The sequence below is a fragment of the Phalangium opilio genome, unplaced genomic scaffold, assembly GCF_054372755.1.
Source record: "Phalangium opilio isolate 3A_F unplaced genomic scaffold, DU_Popi_V2 ptg000002l_1, whole genome shotgun sequence".
Lineage (NCBI taxonomy): Eukaryota > Metazoa > Arthropoda > Arachnida > Opiliones > Phalangiidae > Phalangium > Phalangium opilio.
In genome coordinates this window covers 5,739,536-5,758,919 of record NW_028324144.1, presented here as the reverse complement: position 1 = coordinate 5,758,919, position 19,384 = coordinate 5,739,536, and the positions used below count along the sequence as shown (strand labels likewise).

The 19,384-nt window shown below is 35.6% G+C and overlaps 2 protein-coding genes across 3 annotated transcripts in view; one reads left to right on the top strand and one right to left on the bottom strand.

Moving 5' to 3' along the window:
• LOC149718442 (cell adhesion molecule Dscam1-like) overlaps window positions 1-12,246 on the top strand; it is a 211,374-nt gene extending 199,128 nt beyond the window's left edge. Inside the window, exons 18-26 of the mRNA XM_089845129.1 lie at window positions 3,043-3,150; window positions 7,983-8,168; window positions 9,265-9,558; window positions 9,627-9,806; window positions 9,869-10,101; window positions 10,211-10,319; window positions 10,402-10,546; window positions 10,809-10,936; window positions 11,732-12,246. Coding sequence (XP_089701255.1) covers window positions 3,043-3,150; window positions 7,983-8,168; window positions 9,265-9,558; window positions 9,627-9,806; window positions 9,869-10,101; window positions 10,211-10,319; window positions 10,402-10,546; window positions 10,809-10,936; window positions 11,732-11,811 — 1,463 coding nt within the window. The 3' untranslated portion in view covers window positions 11,812-12,246. The remainder of the gene's footprint in view (window positions 1-3,042; window positions 3,151-7,982; window positions 8,169-9,264; window positions 9,559-9,626; window positions 9,807-9,868; window positions 10,102-10,210; window positions 10,320-10,401; window positions 10,547-10,808; window positions 10,937-11,731) is intronic.
• A 106-nt stretch (window positions 12,247-12,352) lies between these two features.
• LOC149718441 (uncharacterized) lies at window positions 12,353-18,004 on the bottom strand. Of its 2 annotated transcripts, XM_089845136.1 has the most exons (9): window positions 17,766-18,004; window positions 17,663-17,692; window positions 17,048-17,100; window positions 16,920-16,977; window positions 16,683-16,853; window positions 15,134-15,272; window positions 14,841-15,061; window positions 13,770-14,083; window positions 12,353-13,596 (listed from the first exon to the last, which is right to left on the bottom strand). In XM_089845136.1, the coding sequence occupies exons 1-9, from the start codon at window positions 17,889-17,891 to the stop codon at window positions 13,251-13,253; spliced, it is 1,458 nt and encodes a 485-aa protein (XP_089701262.1). In that variant the 5' UTR covers window positions 17,892-18,004; the 3' UTR covers window positions 12,353-13,250. The 2 variants fall into 2 exon arrangements, with proteins under 2 accessions (XP_089701262.1, XP_089701268.1); XM_089845142.1 differs by lacking the exons at window positions 16,920-16,977; window positions 17,048-17,100.
• Window positions 18,005-19,384: the final 1,380 nt, after the last annotated feature.

Here is a 19,384-nt window from a genome sequence, read left to right as displayed (position 1 = left end):
CATAATTTATTTAGTCTTGAGTCCACATTTCTTCCACTTTTTCAATAAGTATAAAAAAATTTACCTACTTTTAACATAGGTTAATAGTTTTTCCAGTAGACCATTTCAACTTGGCCAATATAAACGCAATATATCTCTTAATAGCCCTATTCATCTTTCCTCAGACATAAAAATAACGAAGAATTCCATATAATAAGACAATTCTCATTTCTCGCCAATCATTCACAATCTAGTTCTTGTTGGATCGAAAGAAAAACCCATACTTTTTTCATCAAACCAGACCGAAAAGCATTTTTAACCTGTCATTTTACCTTAAAAGAACAAAAAAATAAATGAAAAATCGACCAAACTAAAAGAAAACGAGAAAACTATAGTGTACTGGAAAAAGGAGGAGAACATGGTCCAATTGTTATTTGAAGTTATATGGTTTCAAGTCTTTGAAGTATACACCGATAGCCAAAAATCCGTGCGTTTACAATTGTTAAAATGATTTGAAAGTTCAATGAAGCTATAAACAAGTTGGGAAAACCAAAATATTACCTCTCCGAGTCAAGAGGTCTACTACTACAAACTTATTTACCCAGATATGGAGTTATTTCACTTTTTTGAAGTAAAAATTTACGAAATATTGAAGTAGTATTCCAAACATAGCAAACAGTAAAGTAGACGACATTTTACATCCAATAAGGATAAATCTTGGACACATGGAAATCAGTCAATGGGGAAAAGAACAGGAAATGAAGTCTACGCTTCAGCTGTTTACCCTATATTCTGGTAGCTACATTCACAACTGGTTTTCAGTGTAAACACAATCGTCTCGTCTCACCTCAACAATATTCTTAGTTTGCCAACACGAATGTTAACGTTAAATAACACCAAAGCTAAATTATACCCAGACGCACTAATAGTCATAGCGCACCGTAAAGAGAATAAAAAGTCTGTAGCTACTCGTTTACCACTAGCCCTTTTACTAATCTAATTGCCACCATGATCTTTTCTTCTATTATAAAATCTTTACCTGATTATTTAAGAGTGTATTTAACTTTCGGCTCACTCTGAACCGTTAATGTCTCTTCATTTCAGACACGAAAATCAAAGCCAAAAGTTTACTTCACTTCAGGCCTCAATAATTTACACTTTGTTTCACTAAGCCTATTGCGGATAATACTTGTTTTACCCGCCGGAGTCTAGGTCTTAGGTTTCTTCATGAAGTCACTAAACCAAGGATTATTCTATATACAGATGTCGTATAGCTTAAGTAATATATAAACAGCCATTTCAAATAACAATATTAAAAAAAATCTTTGGAATATCAAAATGAAACAGAGCTTTAAAGCTACAAAACTACTAAATGCATCATAATTACGAAAAATACTTCCACATATTCACTTTATATTATGTAAAAAGGGAATATTAAGGTTCTGTATGATTTCTTAACACATCAACACAAGGCTAACTGCTAACGCGACGCACTAGTGTAACAACGGACGGACACACACAGACAAAAAAATAAGCTGCTTTTTAACTCTTTCCGTATTAATTTTGAGATGAGAAACAAGATTATCTTAAATATTAAAATAAATATAATTAATATTAAATATTTTCTTCGTCAGTTGTTTGCCTTATTGAACGTTACATCGTTTTGATATAGAACAATTAAACATTCTAGAGAGACTTGACTAATATTGGCGTTTGAAATGAAGCATACGCCGGTTGCTTCGACTTACTCAAATAGGTAGTATATAAGGGATTCGAATCGCGGCTGTAGATAAGAACATCGCAATTGCGTGAACCTTGGAGGAAGACCCCTCCATTGGAAGGCTAGACGTTTCTCGTAACCCTAGCCGATCGCCGCGTATGTCTTAACCTTAAGGATGTTGGTGGTGTTAGAAGCCAGGTGTACAGACTGGTGTCCATGTGGGATGGACAAAAACAAAGACCAGAAGATGGTTGTGTTAGAAACCAGGTGTACAGACTGGTGTCCATGTGGGATGGACAAAAACAAAGACCAGAAGATAGTGGTGTTAGAAGCCAGGTGTACAGACTGGTGTCCATGTGGAATGGGCGAAAGACTAGAAGATGGTGGTGTTTAGAAGCTAGAAAGTTCAGACTGGTGTCCATGTGGGGTGGACAAATGAACAGTTGTTAGACAGACAATGGAGTTATAGCCTGTAAGTGGAATACAATTTCCGGGACTGTAAATGCGGTCTGGAAATTGAATACACGTTTGCTCCGATCTGCAAACTGCGAACGCGGTCACGTGGGTATAACAACGGACAGACAGACAGACAGACAGACAGACAGACAGACAGACAGACAGACAGACAGACAGACAGACAGACAGACAGACAGACAGACAGACACGTCGAATTTAGAACCTCTCCGTGACATACGTCACTCGGAGAGGTAAAAAAACATAACAATATATTAGTGACGTATGAAGCGATCTCAAGCAGGCCCCTCAACTTTGGACACGTTCTGAATGTTTTAATGATGTTAGTAGCTTAGTTTATAAGAGTTGACCAATAGCCAGCGCGAACACGCTGTTATCTATGGGCCTTACAGCGGGAAAGACATTGAATTGAGGTAATATCCTTTATTTACGGGGATAAGCGAACGCAATCTTCATGCTAGGGGAATAAACGACAGTATTGAAGAAGGGATAGATGTAATTTTAGAAGCAGGAATGGAGAACAGAGTAATCTGGGCGCGTAGTTTAAGTGAGCCAATAAGATAATTTTAAATTTTCGTTACGTGTTGGAGGGAGGGGCTCTATACTGGGCTATGAGACGGACTGAAGTAGATTCTAACCGTTCTCCATTCCTGCTTCTAAAGTTACGTCTATGCCTGATGGAAGTAAAATTAGTGATACTTTAACCATAATATCAATGATTTTTGTTGGAAAAAAGTCGTCTAGAAGTTTCTCTTTTTGTAACTGATGTTTGACGGCTTGTTCATTTTTTTATCCTTTTTTAGTTTTCTTAGACACCCTCTCTCTCTCTCATTTTCTTCTTTTTTATCTTCATCTCTTTCTCCTTCTAGATCCTCCTCAACCTCCGCCTCTGAGGGTCGCGTCATCCAGCGTTTCTTCCGTCAATTTAGCCTGGAATTCCCCATCCGACGGAGACATCGACCCGACGCCAGTGAACGGTAATTTTTGAACTCTTTTTGTGTTTTTTCATTCCAATATGAAAACTAAATTGAACAGCTTGTATACTATGAAACTGCAACGGTTTTTTGGTTGTGGTCCCATAAATTAATTCGCTATGAGTAAAATTAAAATTATCTTGTCCACTGGAAGACGTTTATTAACCAGAATGACGTGTAACAATTCTGGTTAGGGCTGGCCTACGCTGATTCGTATGAACAATGCAATTTCAAAATCGATTCTGAACACCAACGTCACCAATAATGCATTGCACTAGTGACACAGACAGCAATGATGCGGTTAAAACCAACGCCATACATGATTTAAGTGCATGCATACCTTCATTAAAGTGTTATATTGACTATATTGGTCGAAAATTCTTTGTTGAGTTTAAATTCGAAAGGAGCATTGGTATCATAAGCCTTTGATTGATCTCATAGTGAAATACTGGTATAATCGCGCTTATTTAATCCTACCTGAATTTAATTTGTATTAGAATCAAGCACAGAAGTATAGAGTTCATAAACATGTTTTCGAAAGGACCATTGGTATCATAAGCCATTGATTGATCTCATAGTGAAATACTGGTATAATCGCGCTTATTTAATCCTACCTGAATTTAATTTGTATTAGAATCAAGCACAGAAGTATAGAGTTCATAAACATGTTTTTCTGTAGATTTATTATAACCATACCGAATTCAAAACTCAATTTCTAAATCGAGGTTAAAAACGATATTGTATTTTATACGAAGATTTCGATCTCGAATTTCGTTGAACTTTTGTAGTTGAATCTGGACCCTGGCTGGGAATGTGATATCGCGTGATAAAACTCAGAATCTGTTACTCCCAGGCAGAGCCGCTGATCAGATCCAGTTTGCCTGTCATAGGCATCGCGTGGTAGACCAGGAAAAACTTCAATTTGCAATATTAATAATAAACAGAAACAGTATGTGCAAAACGCAAAATAAAGCTTTTAGCCATTTTTTTAAATCTATATTTTATGAATTACCTGCATCATTAGAATCCCCATAATCTGACCTAACTTTGGTATTTCACAGTCCAACACAATTAAATTAAAAGGATTTGAATAATTTATGAATGTACTGTACATGTATCATTCTTCGAACGTTTTTCAGTTGAGTCAGATACTAATGTCAAGATATTCGATTGTAGAACATTTGTATCGGAACCGAGATCAATTTACGCAGGGCATTCTAATCGACTCTATTCAATTTAAAAGATTGCTATAGAAAATAGATTAGTACTACACGAATATTGGGACTCCGCCAAGAGTAGTGTATAGCCATCCTCTTATAAGATACTACACTCCTCTTGATTTCAAACCCCAAAACGAATAAGAGCTTCAAGGATCACTTAAATGCACAAACTAGATTTTTAATGCAGTCTGTTTTATCAAGAAGCAGTCGTTCGAATTCGTCGTCCGAGATTAAGACTTGAAAACGGTTTTGGTCCGAAGTAAATTTAACTCACAGATAGAATAATTGTTGTAGAAGACATTCGGTTCAAACAGGGATAGATTTAATTTTAGAAGTAGAAATGGAGAACGGTTAGTATTTCGCATCAGTTCAGGTCGACTCATAGCCCAGTATTGAGCCCCACCCTCCAACACGTAACGAAAAATTTAAATTATCTTATTGGCTCACTTAAACTAAGTTTTGATGACGTTTCGTTTAATGTCTTGACGTGTTACCTTCCATAAATTTCAAAAAATATATATTGAAATTTGGTCAACAACTTCATCATAAATGAAAGCGCAACCTAAGAGTTTTTATTTTAATTGCAGCCATTTTGTAAAATGGAAACATGAACAATTTTCATCCATCACAATTTTTTTTAGTTGAAACAGGAATTTTTTTTTTAAATTAGACAGAATGAAGAATAGAACGCGTGTTAGATTTCATCCCATTCCCTGTTGAATATGGGAAAGAAAAGATGTGTTTTGTTAGTAAGGTCCCCGTCAGTAAAGTCATACCAACAAAATATTTCAAACATTACATTAGACGTTGAGGTATGGAGTTATGAGTCTTCTTTTTTTTTCTTTTTTGATAATAAAAGTACTTGTTGTCGTACTGGTAAGGTCTTAAGTACCGCTTTAAGAATTGAGCCTCGACCCCAAACGAGGTCTATATAACAGCAGGCACTTTCACCTCGGGAAGAGTAAAATAAAACAGGCAAGTACTTTGATCTCGGGGATATAAAAGAGACGAAAATAGGGTACAATTTTCTTTTATTTTTTTTCTTTTTCGGTATTGATTCGGTATTAGCGAGAAACTCCCAGAGTCCCTGAGTTTCTAAGGAGAAAAATTTCAAACCTACCCCCGAGAGGGACGAGTATTATTGTAGTATTATATGTACATACCCCTAAGCAAAGAAGAAAATGAGAAGAAACTTTTTTTATTTCAAAGATTTCTTTATTCCCATCGATTGTGTTCGGTGTAGCGTGTAGATTGAAGAGATTAACCCAGTTCTGCACCATCAGTCTTGTTCCTCTTTTTTGTTTAGTAGTGAATGAGACTAAAATAATAGGAGACAGCGATAGTTTGTAGAACGAGTGAGAGAGAGAAAAAGAAGCCCTTAAAGAAGTACTAGCTTTTGCGTAATTAAATGATTTGGAAGCGAGTAACGTTTAGAACAAATTGAGTCGTATAAGGGGACAATTTATCGCTGAGACTCGGAGAAAGGGTCGCTTTTCTTTGCTATGTAGTTTCCCTTCGCTTTGTGGCGAATTTGTTACGTTGTTGCGTGAAAACTGAACCGTTTCATTGTAAGATAAACTCATTCCTAAGCCTATTATAGCTTTCATAAGTATAGGTCGAAACGATATTTGCTACGAACACGTATTCTTTTGAAAACGGTGTATTTCTTTTAAGGCTGATTTTCACCGGCCAATGTTTCACGGAAGTGTAAAAATAATTTTGTGGCAAGTTTCTGAAAAAAACGACGCAAACCGTTTTAGTGAAGCTCGTAATACAAGAGAGCGCCCTAGACCAAGGCTTATCTTTTTTGTTGAAAATTACACCAATGGCAATCCATCGATTTTTCTTTGTTGTCTTTGTTAAAAACGCTAGGTTTTCTCAACCAATTCTACGTGACTATTTATTTGTAGAAATTGAATCGACAAGCCAAACGTCTTTACTTTACGACTAGCTATGGAATCGAACCAAACTTCTCACTTACCTCTGAAAAATTGGTGCTGCATGTGAATTATCTCGTATTTTGCGTCAGTGAAAACCAGTCTTTAGAGGGCGTCTCCTTTGGTGGAATTTTCGGAAACAGAACCCTTGATTACTATAATTTTTAGCTCTACCCATAACACGACTCTACCAAGGCAGAAAGTACCAGTAGGCTTTTCTCATTTCTGTTCTGGTATGTAGTTGAAACCTCTAGACGGAGATGGAGCAGTACTCTATTCTATTTTGTCTTTTATGAATAATGTCGATACTGTAGGGCTCTTACGACAGACCCATACTTACGGAGAGTGTTACAGGGCTATGGTTATACTTTTAAGTGCATTATTAACACTACTGCATTTCAATATTCTTTGGGAAGTTTAGGTAATTCACGTTTTTAGAAAAGAGGGGACAAAGCTTGACTCGATCCAACACGTAATAGGACTTTTTTATCTGTACTCAATTATGGTGTTACGCGAATGGTAGTCTTTGTCCAGGCTTAAGCTTGAAAATCCCGCCTTATCACGTTTGTTAAACTCTTTACACTCGCAAGAGTACACCCATTTCGACAAATTCGAATGAAATGCGTAGTTGATGCAGTATTTTCTTTGTGTTTGGTTTCGCGGTTTATATTTGAGATTCTATTTCTAGAGTATTTGCTAACGAATTCTATTCAGCGTCGAAAGTAAAAATTTTATCTCTTTACTCAATTTTTTAATGTCGCACGTTTTACAGTAAGTGTGTTTCAATAAATTGCTGACCTATAGACGTTTCGACACACATAAAATGTTATACGAATGAAATAGTTTTTTGAAATTATAGTCCTTCAAGTACGATATGTTCCCCTTATTATTATTTTTTATGTTGAAACTAAATTCTATTTGAAAATATGCTTCATATTTCCTTGTTTTGTGGCGTTTCAATTTAATAATAGATTCACAAATAATTATCACAAACTAGACAAAATTATATAGTATAATACTGTGAAAGAAGAGGTTCTATATTTTCAACATTGTTAAATGATTTACACAAGCACGTTATCAAAATAGGAAAATTTAAAGTAAGAGTAACGTGGAGTTTTTCGAATTGCTAATTTTAAGCTTCATCAGATTATTAGAAACCTAGGCCTATATCGGCATATATTGGTAAAGTTCTCAAATCCAAACTCGAAAAAAATGGAACACACGGCAAAATGTCATAGAAGTTACATTTTCAACTCAAAATCGCTCAAAAACACCCTATTCCTAAAAGCTACTATTTGTAAGCAGTTGAGTGGTGACGACAGTACTTCGCAACAGATATATTCCATAGCACCTGAAATACTCAAATACTAAGGACGTAACTACTAACTCCATACCTTTAGTGTTTTCTCTTTCATTGAACGAAACTGTCATAGTTTGTAATTTGTAAATATAGTTATTTAGTTCCGCCTCTGAGACTTCATAATGTCATTGGTTCTATTGAGATGTTTCATTAGTTTTGGAGCTTTTTATGATATTCTGGCAACGTAACCTTTGAGCTATTTATCTCTCATTAGCTAGGCTACTCCCTTAGCGGCTCGCTTGTCAGTTTGTGACGATATACGGGCCGTTAGGTTTATAATGTATAATGGGTTTGGGCTAAGTCTATTTCTGTTTATAGGATACACCATCTATTACAAGCACGATGCCGCGGAATGGGAGCACGTCAACATCTCGGGGGATGCCACGTCTTACGCGTTTCAGTCTTTGACGTGCGCGACTCATTACCGCTTCTACATTGTGGCGACCAACGCTATCGGACGCAGCGAGAACAGCGAAACCATTAGTCTCACTACGCAGGGAGTCGGTAATTATTTATCTTGCTAATTATCGCGTAGAACATTTTGGTCCTGTTTTTAGCCAATGTTATTTGCCCCATTTCACCCTATCATTGAAACTTTGGAAAATCGAAGAAGTCTAGATTTTAAATTTACTTCGTATAAAGAATCCAGGGTAGCTGATTCATTTTGGGGGTCACCTTTAGCCAAATGAGGAATAACAGAAAAAAGACATATTCTATTGTCTAACAATAATGATCAGTTTTCTCCCCTTTAAAAAAATTCCCTGAAGCTGTTAACCAAACTCTAGAAAACACAAACACATCAGTCAGGCATTCATTAGCCAAAAGTGCTTCGAATTATCCGTTATTACATTCTTATCTGCTCTATAGTCAGAAATTTGCCAAAGGTAATGAATATATAACTATTGTCTGTAAATTCTGAACATTCAGAATTTACAGACAATAGTTATACATTGCCTTTGGAGATGTGTTTTTCTTTGTTGTACTAAAGTTATATCATTCCCAATATTTGAGTGTAACAAAATCACCATAAAACAGATTTTTCCACAGAAACTCTTTCCGTCAAAATTTGAATCATTAGTTGTTTTACAAACAATGTTAATTTGAAAACTAGCAACTTCTAAGGGAAAACCCACATCACCTGTAGAATTGTTAAGCTGCCGATATTACTTTGCCCTTGAGAAAGCCGCAACGAGAACCAGTTAAGGTTGGGGTCTAATAGCGGTGTCTGTCATACATGTAAAGTAGGTTCAACGTCTGTCCCAGGAAATGTTACAGTGTTTAGATACATACCAGTGTCTCCTTACCCTATTATATCCCAATTCTGTCTGGCTAAATTGCTCAGGTTCTTATCGATCATACGACGGCCTTAGATGTCGAAATGATGAAGCGCCACCTGCCAGTTATATTCTAATGAAAAATTATAAACTTCCGTTTGATAACCAATTTATATCGCGTGGTTAAAAAACCTTCTTTAATGGTTCGACGGTTTTTTTTGTTTGTTTGTTTGATGAATAATACCTTATCGTGTCACACGCAAACCATTAACCAAAATATCGATTGAATCTTTGAAACAAGGATTCCATTATTGATTTCTTTTCAGCCCCGGTTGCTCCCACAAAACATCAGTTATTGACAGTGAACTCGACTAGCGCCCAGTTGAACTTGCAAGCGTGGGAAGACGGTGGTTGTCCTGTCACATTCTACGCGGTCCAATTGAAATCGAAAGGTCAAAGAGAATGGAATATGGTATCGAGCAGCGTCAACCCGTCCTTGGACAAGTTCGTCATACCGGGATTGTCTCCGGGGTCATGGTACAACCTTTTGATGTCGGCCCATAACCCCGCGGGATCAACCGAAGCCGAGTTTGTCTTTTCGACTCTGACAACCAGTGGAGGTAATATTAGTTCTTTATTAAAAAATCAATAGAAATCTAATTTTTAACCATTCAATTTTGTTTTACAGCTACAGTGTCCCCGATTTTGTTAACAGCAGAAATTTCGCCGTCCTTTTACCGTAGTTTACCAGTCGTAGTACCCCTTGTTTGTTCAGGGGTTGTACTGTTAGTCATAGTACTTGTTGTATTAGTCGTTTGTCTTAAACGTAACAGGCAACGGGATAATAACGCAGCCAATCCCGAGCAAGGTTTGTGTACAGACTTTTTTTGTAAAAAACGATGTTTTACTAATTGGTTAAAATTGTTGCAGAAAATCATGGGAATGGAGATGGTAAAGGAGACAACATATCAATGACGTCTGTTGGAAAAAAGCTTTACGAAGCGCAAAGGGAAGCCTTGTATTATCCTTCGCCTTACGCTACGACGCGCGTCTCTATGTATTCCGCTGAGAGCGAATCTTCTTCCGGTCATACCAGTAGTCTTCATCGTCCAGCTGATCAAAGAAATCAACATATCTACGATGTTCCTTTTCCACCTAAACAGGTAGGCAAAAAAAATAGAAAGAGCGTACGCCACGAAAAAGGTTCATAAATGGTGCAAATTAAAATATGTATTATTTATTATAATAACTTATTTATTGCTTTTCTTGCAGTTTACATATCAGTCTAGAAATAGTGGTGTTGTTCATGATTATCAACCTCTACATCCTGTGTCGCCGCAACACGAGAAAACTTACGGTGATTTCCTATTTTTGAATGAAGGTATTTTGTTTGTGAAGTTTGAACGTTGTTTTCAGCAGCAATTTCAATTTTTTAAAGATAATAAAGACCCTTTTTATCGTAGATACTACTACAAAACCAGAGGCCAAATTTTCCGAATTCAAACCATATCCAATGCGAGAATGGACGAAGTACAATAAAATTTCCAACCATCGAATGAAAGAAAATAATGATAGGATGCTACGAGATATATATGGATATCATGAGAGGTAAATTTTGCGGTGTTAACTAACTTAAAAAATTATTACTATGAACATCTTTTGATTGAGAAGTACAAATGCGACATTAGTTAATCAAATATGTTCTTTATGTTGATTGAGTAATAGCAATGCTACATTAGTTAAATATGGTTTTTATTTTTTGATTGAGATGTAACGAAGCTACATTAGTTAAACAAATATGTTCTTTACTTCTTTTGATTGAGAAATTGCTAGGCTACATTAGATAATCAAATGTGTTTTTCTAAAATAGCGGGCCAGTGGATTACGAAAGTAATCCTGAAGATTTTGAGCCAGTTGGTCAAGGAGCTAACTCGGGGGAAATCCAAGAAATGTCTGAAGCCGAATGTGACAGGGATTACAGATGTGATGTGAAACAAGGTATAAGACACTAAGCACACTTAAAATACATGTGACCTCGTATATGTTAATTTAGTTTTTAAGTGTTTTTCACAAAAAACTATGAAATTTCTATTATTTTCGCCCTTGGGTCATGAAATAGAATGAAAAAATTGGATGTCACATGCGTTCGCATGTCATATTGCTATTTATGATTTGCTCAGAACAGGTTAAGTTAAAACCTATCGGTGTTAATTATTTAATATCTTTTAAGATATACTAATTTTGAAAACCAGTTCGATTGGTAGGATGACACATGCCGTTTGTGAGTGATGCAGGCTAAACAGTAAAGTTCGAAAATAATTTACGTAGGAATGTACACATACTCTACCAATACTTTTTGGCTGTTAGCAAACCGATTGACCAAGTGGTTACCGAATAGCTTTTATTCACAATCGTATATTTTTGGGTTTAAGCATTATTTCTAACAGTATTTGGTGCTTAGTTTGCACCTTTTTTTGAATAACACAAAAACCACTTTCAAACCACTTCAAAACTCGTTAAACTGATTGATTGCGTTGTGAGAGTAATACCTAATCGCTTGTGTCATCATGATGAAGAAGTTGAAGGTCTTCTTTATTCTTAAACGGTTCTCAAAATCCAATTTGCTCACTGTAACCGCTTTTTGACAACGAATTAAGTCAGAAATCTTTTTTAAATGCCCTTTTAAATTTTGTACGACAAATGACCATATCAGCATGAAAATCTTTCTACTTCGTATATTATTTTATTTGATATTTTTAACATTATCGTCGTAATTTTCCTTTGGTGTTATAGCCAAAGATCTTTCGAGTCTGCCATTCTACATGGTGAGAACGCCGAAGCCAAAGTCAGAATATGACGTGTATCACCATTGAACTTTAACAAAATAAAACTTTTTCTAAAAAAAAAAAAATAAGATGTTGACGAAGTCTTTGTATATAACTAAGAAAATTCAGACTCGTGCCTTGCGATAACGTAACAAATAATAGGAAACGTTATGTCCAGTTGTTTCTTTGGTTTCCCCGGTGCATTTTTTTACACACATCGGACATCTGTAAAAAATATCTCCGTAGTTTAAGAAGAACCTTCTATTTCGTGTCCAAATGATTAATATTAAAAAAAAATAACAATAAAATAAATTAAAAACACAAGAAACTTTTAAAAAATAAACCGTCGACATTTTTCATTCGGTGTATACATGAAACTTTGATGGAATCGTTATGAGGATTAAATTTTCAATGAAAAAATAATAACAAAATGTGTTTATAAATTAAACTGACAACTACAAATAAAAATTGCTGTTATTTAAACAGTGGTAGTTTATTTACCAGAAATAGTACATAATAAGTTGGGTTTAAGGAGTGAGATAGTAAAATCTCGTTATAGTAGGACAAAATATTAAAAAAGCCAAAATCGAGACGACAGCTAAGTAATCATGAAGGATATTTTTTAATATTATGCTTTTCATTAATTTTACTTATGAGAAAATTTTAAATTCAGTGGTTAAATTAAAATAAAAAAATATTTCTAATGTTTGAATTAATCGCAAGGGGTTTCTAATGGAGATTCAAATTTAAAAAAGTATTCCAACACACTTGAAAACCGCTATTCACAAAATATTAGGGTGATTATTCCCTTTTTTTATTTCAGTAATCAGTATATATGTTTACAAAAGTTTAAGACACGACAAACTGATAGCGTACAGTATTTTTAATTGCAAATCCATACGCAGGATTCATACAGTCATTAGTGTTTAGTAATTTCTACTTCACTTTTCTCGAATGAGAACTGTGCACTATCGTTGTGAACCAAGCTAAAATATTATATCGTTTCAACACAACGTGTCGCCATTTCGTTGTATAGAACGGCTCTAACATTCCAAAAGGTGCGTAATTTACGTATATTTTTTATGAGATTTTTCCATACATCCACAATTATGGTTTGTATATCGGACTTTTTGTAACGAAAACAAAAACCGTAAACCCATCACAGGAGAAAATGATTGGGGTCCGAACGAATTATATAATCAAAAAATATCTTTAATTTAATGTACTTGACAACGATTTAATAATAATAATAATAATCTAGGCTTTGTCTACGAAGGGATTTCCACACTAAGCCTGTGGCTTGTTTACAGGTGGGTCCCTTTACAATGCATAGAGGGGTGGTGGCTAGCCCCTATGCCACAGCTAACCTACAGCGCCCTATACTAACTATTACCTGTTAACCTTTGCGAGTTTTGATGGAAAGGAGAAACCGGGTTAGACCGCGGAGGAAAACTCCTTTTAACAAGCAGGGAGAGAACTTGCAAACTCTACGCAGAAGGATTTGTTGCCAGATTTTCACCCGATTGACACAGTCCGGGATCTAACCCGGAATCCTCTTGCTGCGAGGCGAAAGCGCTAACCGCTACGCCACCCCAACATCTTCTAGCTGATATCTTTCGCCACAATGTCGGACATTGAGAAAGCATTTCTACTAATAATACTGAGCAAGAGACACAAATGCATAGTAGCCATAGATCAAAGATAACCTTGAAGTTTTCCAAATCGAGGGATTCAGCTGTATCCATAGGCTTCTTCCACAAAATAACATCCAAAATGTATTTGCTTTCAAATCCCTTATACGCCATCGCTTTGGTCTCCATTTGCACCAGTGCGCTAAAACAGAGAAAAGGTCCACTTGAAAAGTGTTGGGAAAAACATTTGAGTAAAAATTTAAAGGTATATTTTACACGCTAAGTAGAGGATGATTGAAAGAAAACTTAAGCTAAAGCCAAAATCTTCACCTGTGGTCAAAGCCATTAGCGAACCTATCAATTACGACAAATTACCTTTTTATGATCAGCTCTCTTAGAAACGCATTATTGGAGACATTTTCGGAAATGAGGAAGTACGTCATTTCATCGACCGTTGACCTTTTCCCCAAGTAAAATAGTCTCTTACTCCGAATAATATTTTTAAATTGACCCCGAATATGTCTTTCCAATTCAATCATGGTCGTCAACAAAGCGGTTCCCTTTTTCGAATTTTTGCGATTGTTTTCCGGTATAAAGGTTAGATCCGTTAATGTTTTAGGGTTTTCCGTATCTTTGCATAATCTAGCGTAAGCTTCAATCCGTTTCTCATTATAGCCATCGTCTTTTGCCTTCGAATAAGAGAAGTATATAAACATAAGCATATCAAACTACCCGTAAGCGTGAATCGGCGGGAAATTAGCCATGTGGCAGGCATTGTCTAGGTAAAACTCGGGAGACAAATCTTCCTGGTGGCACATAAGGGAAACTTTATTCAAATCGCGCAAGGGATGCTACCGGAAGCTTGGGAATAAATACAAGGATTAATATATATCTTATTCTTACCTATTATAAGCTCTACCTCTATTAATACTTGCAATCATAACAAACATTGTCGTCTGCTAGTGGGGCTAAAACGTGGATTTTGAAGTTCGCGTAATAAAGGCATGCGGCATCCTACACTTTTATCTTTTGTACTTTTCCTATTCATAAGAAACCAGTTGTACTGTGTACACTTATAACTAAGAGTTTCCCATTTTCTTTAAAAATTCGAGATAATTTGCTGTTCCTAATCTTAAACAAACAACTTAAGTCTTAAAAGCTAGTACTAAGCCGATTACCGCTGCCATTTATTGCAGAAGCAGACGACTGCTTAGATTTCCGGGTTATAAGGTGGTAGGGAGAATCGGGACGGAGAGAATTGCTTCGTTTTCCCTCTAGGTGGCGTAGAACCTGAAATTTCTCTCTGGCGCCCTTGTACAATGGTGATTACCCGTGGTCTTATTGTGAATTCACGCTTACGGGTGGTTTGATATTCTTATGATATAAATTGGCGTAATATTCTAGGGTCAAACTATTCCGCAAGTTTTATTCCATGATGAAATTTACCATTACACAATATTTAAACACGATAAAAGATCGTTCAAATGTTAGGACGTCAATATTCTCGGATTTCAAAAGATCATCAAAGCCGTCTATGACATCGTAAGTTACAACGGAAAAACTGGACTTTAAATTGCTCCCGATTTCAATCATCATCAGCAACACTAGAATTAGCCAACTTCCAAGTGCTAATCTGCCACTCGAAGAAATCGGTGGTTTATCGTTGGCTGCCAAAGTGTTTAAAATATTGTAAAAGTTACTGTCCTCCAAGGAATCGCTAGCTGTGAAAAACAACTCACGTTCAGAAAATATAATTCCATAATTATCCCAAATATTATCTAGCCAGACAGTCAGTGTTCTACAATTGCATTTTGATTCCTTGGTAAAAAGTAAAAACAAAGAACAAAACGCTAGCGCTACAAAAAGTAAACTCAGAACCTGAAAAAAAGGATTTATCAGCGAGGCAAAAAAGAAAAGAAATTTTAATTTAAATTTAAGAAGTATAACCAGGAATATCTATATCTAAATCAAAGTCCTGACTGACTGACTGACAGACTGACTGATAATCAACGCCCAGACCAAACCGCTTCGCTTGCCCTAGAAGGCTGAAAATTTGCAGGAACGTTACTCATAAGTGGTAGGCGCGTACTAAGAAAGATTTTTTCAATCTACCGCCATCTTGAACCGATTTCACAATTTTTTATTATAATGGTTTAATCTAACCTATAAACGGGCTGAATGGTCTTTTGGGTTCGATTTGTTGCCATCTTTTCAAATGGCGGCCAGAAATTTAAAAACCTTTCTTTATGGAATAATGTCCGCATGAAAAGTAATAAAAAAGCCCCGACGGGCTGACGGGCAACGCCGAGTGCTTTCGCTCCTAGGGTGCTACAAAAATATTGGTCATCAGTAAAATCTACCCATTCTTTATATCATTTTGATGGAAGTTCTTATTACACGCGAGCGACGCCGCGGGTAACATCTAGTACATATATACAATGAAGAATTATCGAATATCAGTTAACCTTTACTGCAGTCTAATAAAGCTATACTCTCGTTTTCGAATTGTCATATTGTTTTGTCATGTATTTTTAGAAGTAGGAATGGAGAACGATTAGTGTTTACTACAGTCCGACTCATAGCCCAGTACAGAGCCCCTCCCTCCAACACGCATCGAAAATTTTAAAAAATCTAATTGACTCACTTAAACTACGTTTTGATGACGTTGCTGACGAGGACGGCGAAAAATACTTAATACCTTTTTACCTCTGTCGCTATGACCCGCCTCTTCTTTCATACCCCAATTCCCGGGGAAGGGGGTCCGATGGAAGCGGCATAAAATCCTCAAATTTGTTCACTAGTGCCAGGATCTATTACCAATGCTAGAGCTCTTTACTTCTAGTCTCATCTTACTTCAGGATATATTAAATCAGTGTACTAAATTTTAGTGAAATCAGTAGAATACGTTATTCCATAATGAAAATATTATACATTTCTTGCAACCATTTTTCAAGATGGCGGCGGACGGAAAAAATCCGTTTTAAAGCATAACTAGTACTTAAGGGTAAGATCCCTGCAAAATTTTATCTTACTAGATAAATCTGTCAGTCAGTCAATAAGTCAGGACTTTGACTTATATCGATATAGATTCCTGGTCTGACTAGGATTTTACATGGAATTTCTTAATTTATCTAAAAATCGTTAACTCTATCACATTTCTTCCATATGAACTACCCTTTGATTTCAGGATTATATTAATTTAACTGAGATTTTGCAATGTTAAAAGGATTTTTTTCAGTATTTCCGAATAAAATCCGACCACTGTAAGAAAGTCTAAAAAGTCAATACCGTTTTATCTATTTGAATTAAATCCAATGAGGCTGATTCTTGCGCTATGGGTGATGAAGAGAAAGTCACAGTTCTGGTCACCGACGACATCATATACGACATCCTAGTTACGTTCTCAATCAGTTTTGGGATTTGTTTCCCCGTGAAGTCAAGGAATGTAATATGATATGTCTGAAAATTCACAAGATTATTTCTCCCAGGTTTAGAAAGCGAATTTTTATGTCTAAATTGACTTGCAGCGCATTCGTCTCGATATGTCTTGAACGCTAAATTGCAATTGACAAGTTTAATTTCCCTACAAAATAGCACAATTTATCATTGACGAGCTAGACCAAATGGATTTGTCCAATAAGTGAGTCTAATACGTTTTTGCCAAATATTCACTCATGAACTGAAATCTATCACCAACATTTTCATACTGTTATAGAATAATAAGAATATTTCATTATTTAAAAGGGCAAAAACAGTTCCCGTAATAATAGTTAAATTTTTAGTTTCGACCTCTAATGTTTTTTAATAAAACTGCAAATGTTTGTTTATGCTAATTTTATAGTATTACAAATAAAAAATTAACGTAAATCTTATAAAAGGTTTTCCAAAAACGGTGGTTATATTGAAGTAAAGTGGATTTTATTAGCAATTTTGAGTCGAAAATGTTCCATAACATTTTGTTTTAAGGGCCACTGTTATTATAAGAGTGCCTTAGAGATGACAGCTTAAATTCGCGCAAAAACACTTCTAATTTAATTTAGAGGTCATCCCGATAAAACTCCTATCCTAACTTGTAATCAATGGCTCCTACGGCAAAATGTCATTGAGTCCACTGTACTTCTGTCTTACCACCCTTTTTGCAACGACCTGTATTTATTTACATCTCTCCTGGAAACGGGATGGATAACCTTGTATTTATTTATAAATTTATAAGAACAGAAAAAATAAATTATATAATCTTTCGAGTAATAAGCCATTTTTAAACTTACCATGAAGCCTCCTATTGCCCATTGCATTCCCTAATCACGGGGAAAATATTTCGAGTACATTGTTTCTTATTAATAATTCTCATTAACTGAATATGAAACATACTTTTCTAACAGAAAGTTTGAAATGAAAAATATTCAACCGTACTAAAAATAATATTTGCGATCGAAGAAGTGAAGAAACAAAGATAGGGCGTGTCTTAAATATTACTTCCATCAACGTAAATCTCATATTTATGGACCAGTACAGGGCACTATCCGAATTAGTTGTATTTCCTTATAAATTTATAGAAACAAACATCACGCGAGGAAGTAACATTTCAGGCACGCCCTATCTTTGTTTCTTCACTTCTTCGATCGCAAATATTATTTTTAGCACGGTTGAATATTTCAATGATAAAATAATGATAAAGAAAACCGGAAATGTTTGTCGTCGACCAAGAACTAGAACTTGGTCTTAAACCACATCAAAGCGGTTTAAGCATAAAAAACAAAAAAATTATAGAGTTTCCAGAGCGTTTTGTGGAAGTTTAGACTGCGAAGTTAATCAGGAAAGCAATTAAGGAGACATTGTTCCGGCGCTTTAAATTAGAAAATATTTCCTGATGACGTCAATTGGACTTTTGCATGAGGGGATCCTCTACGCAAATGCCAGTGGTTCGAAAACCCGCCGTTCCGCTTCAACTTCCGCTAATTTCTTATCTAGTTTTTCGTATTTCGGTTGAATGGGATTTCGGTTCATTGGGAATTCGGTCCATTGGGATTATACCCCTTCAACGAGTCCAATGTCCAGCCGTTGAGAGATATTTTTTTTAAATTTTAATAACTAATATTATTTTAAAAATCGCTTAAATTCATGATCTAAAAACGTATTGATTTTAACTGCGAGTTTTTCTTTATATTTACATAGAATTGTTAATAATTTTATGCCAAACTTGCTAGGCCTTGTTTTCGTGAAAGTTAACGATACTTAAAGTAGTTATTGCATATAGGTAGTATTTCGCTTTTATTTTAATTTCTGATAATGCTTTAAACTCAACGGTTTCGAAGGCTAGATGTTTCTGACTGCCCAATTTTTATTGGAGAGAGAAACTTTTTCTTCCTCCTTCCCCCTTATGACGAATGTATTTTCTGAAAAAAGGTTGCCACTAGGACCACTTACATAAGGGCACCATGCGATAGCAAATCGACTTTTATAAATGAAGCGCCACGATTTATTTCAGTATTATTCAAATACGACCTTCTCACCTTGAAAATCGCGGCAAGAAGCGTTCGATTGACGATTGGTAAGGTGGACGAAGTCATTTAGTCGAATATCGCAAATAACTAAGTACTTCCTACGTGAATTTTGACTCGAGTTATGTCTTGAAATAATCAATAATTAACACTTTCAGTAATCCATTATCCAATCGTTTTTACATGTTTAAAAAAGGCTATCAGAAAAATCCGAAACCACAGAACTATGGTAGGTTTAACGTCCAACGTTATTTCGCTTAGTATGCCAAGCATATATTCATGAAATTATTAAACGTTTAACCGACCACTGGTGCAGTTGAAAGTCTTCCCTAGAGTTGAAAGATGCTTTTCTCTAAATCTATTTTGGTCGACCAATCAACGGTCTACATTATGTGACATTAACTTTTTCTTTCCTCTGGCGAAATATTTTGGGTTTGAGGCATTTATGGTTTTATAGTATTTTTTTTTTTTTGGAAGTTTGAGATCGTG

Bases quoted from the DNA above. Each gene is read 5' to 3' on its own strand.
- LOC149718441 (XM_089845136.1), bottom strand. From the start codon at position 17,891: ATGAGATTTACGTTGATGGAAGTAATATTTAAGACACGCCCTATCTTT. The intron at 17,693-17,765 runs GTATGTTTCATA...CCCCGTGATTAG, and splicing joins TCAAACTTTCTGTTAGAAAA to GGAATGCAATGGGCAATAGG. The intron at 16,978-17,047 runs GTATTAGACTCA...GCTATTTTGTAG, and splicing joins AGTGAATATTTGGCAAAAAC to GGAAATTAAACTTGTCAATT.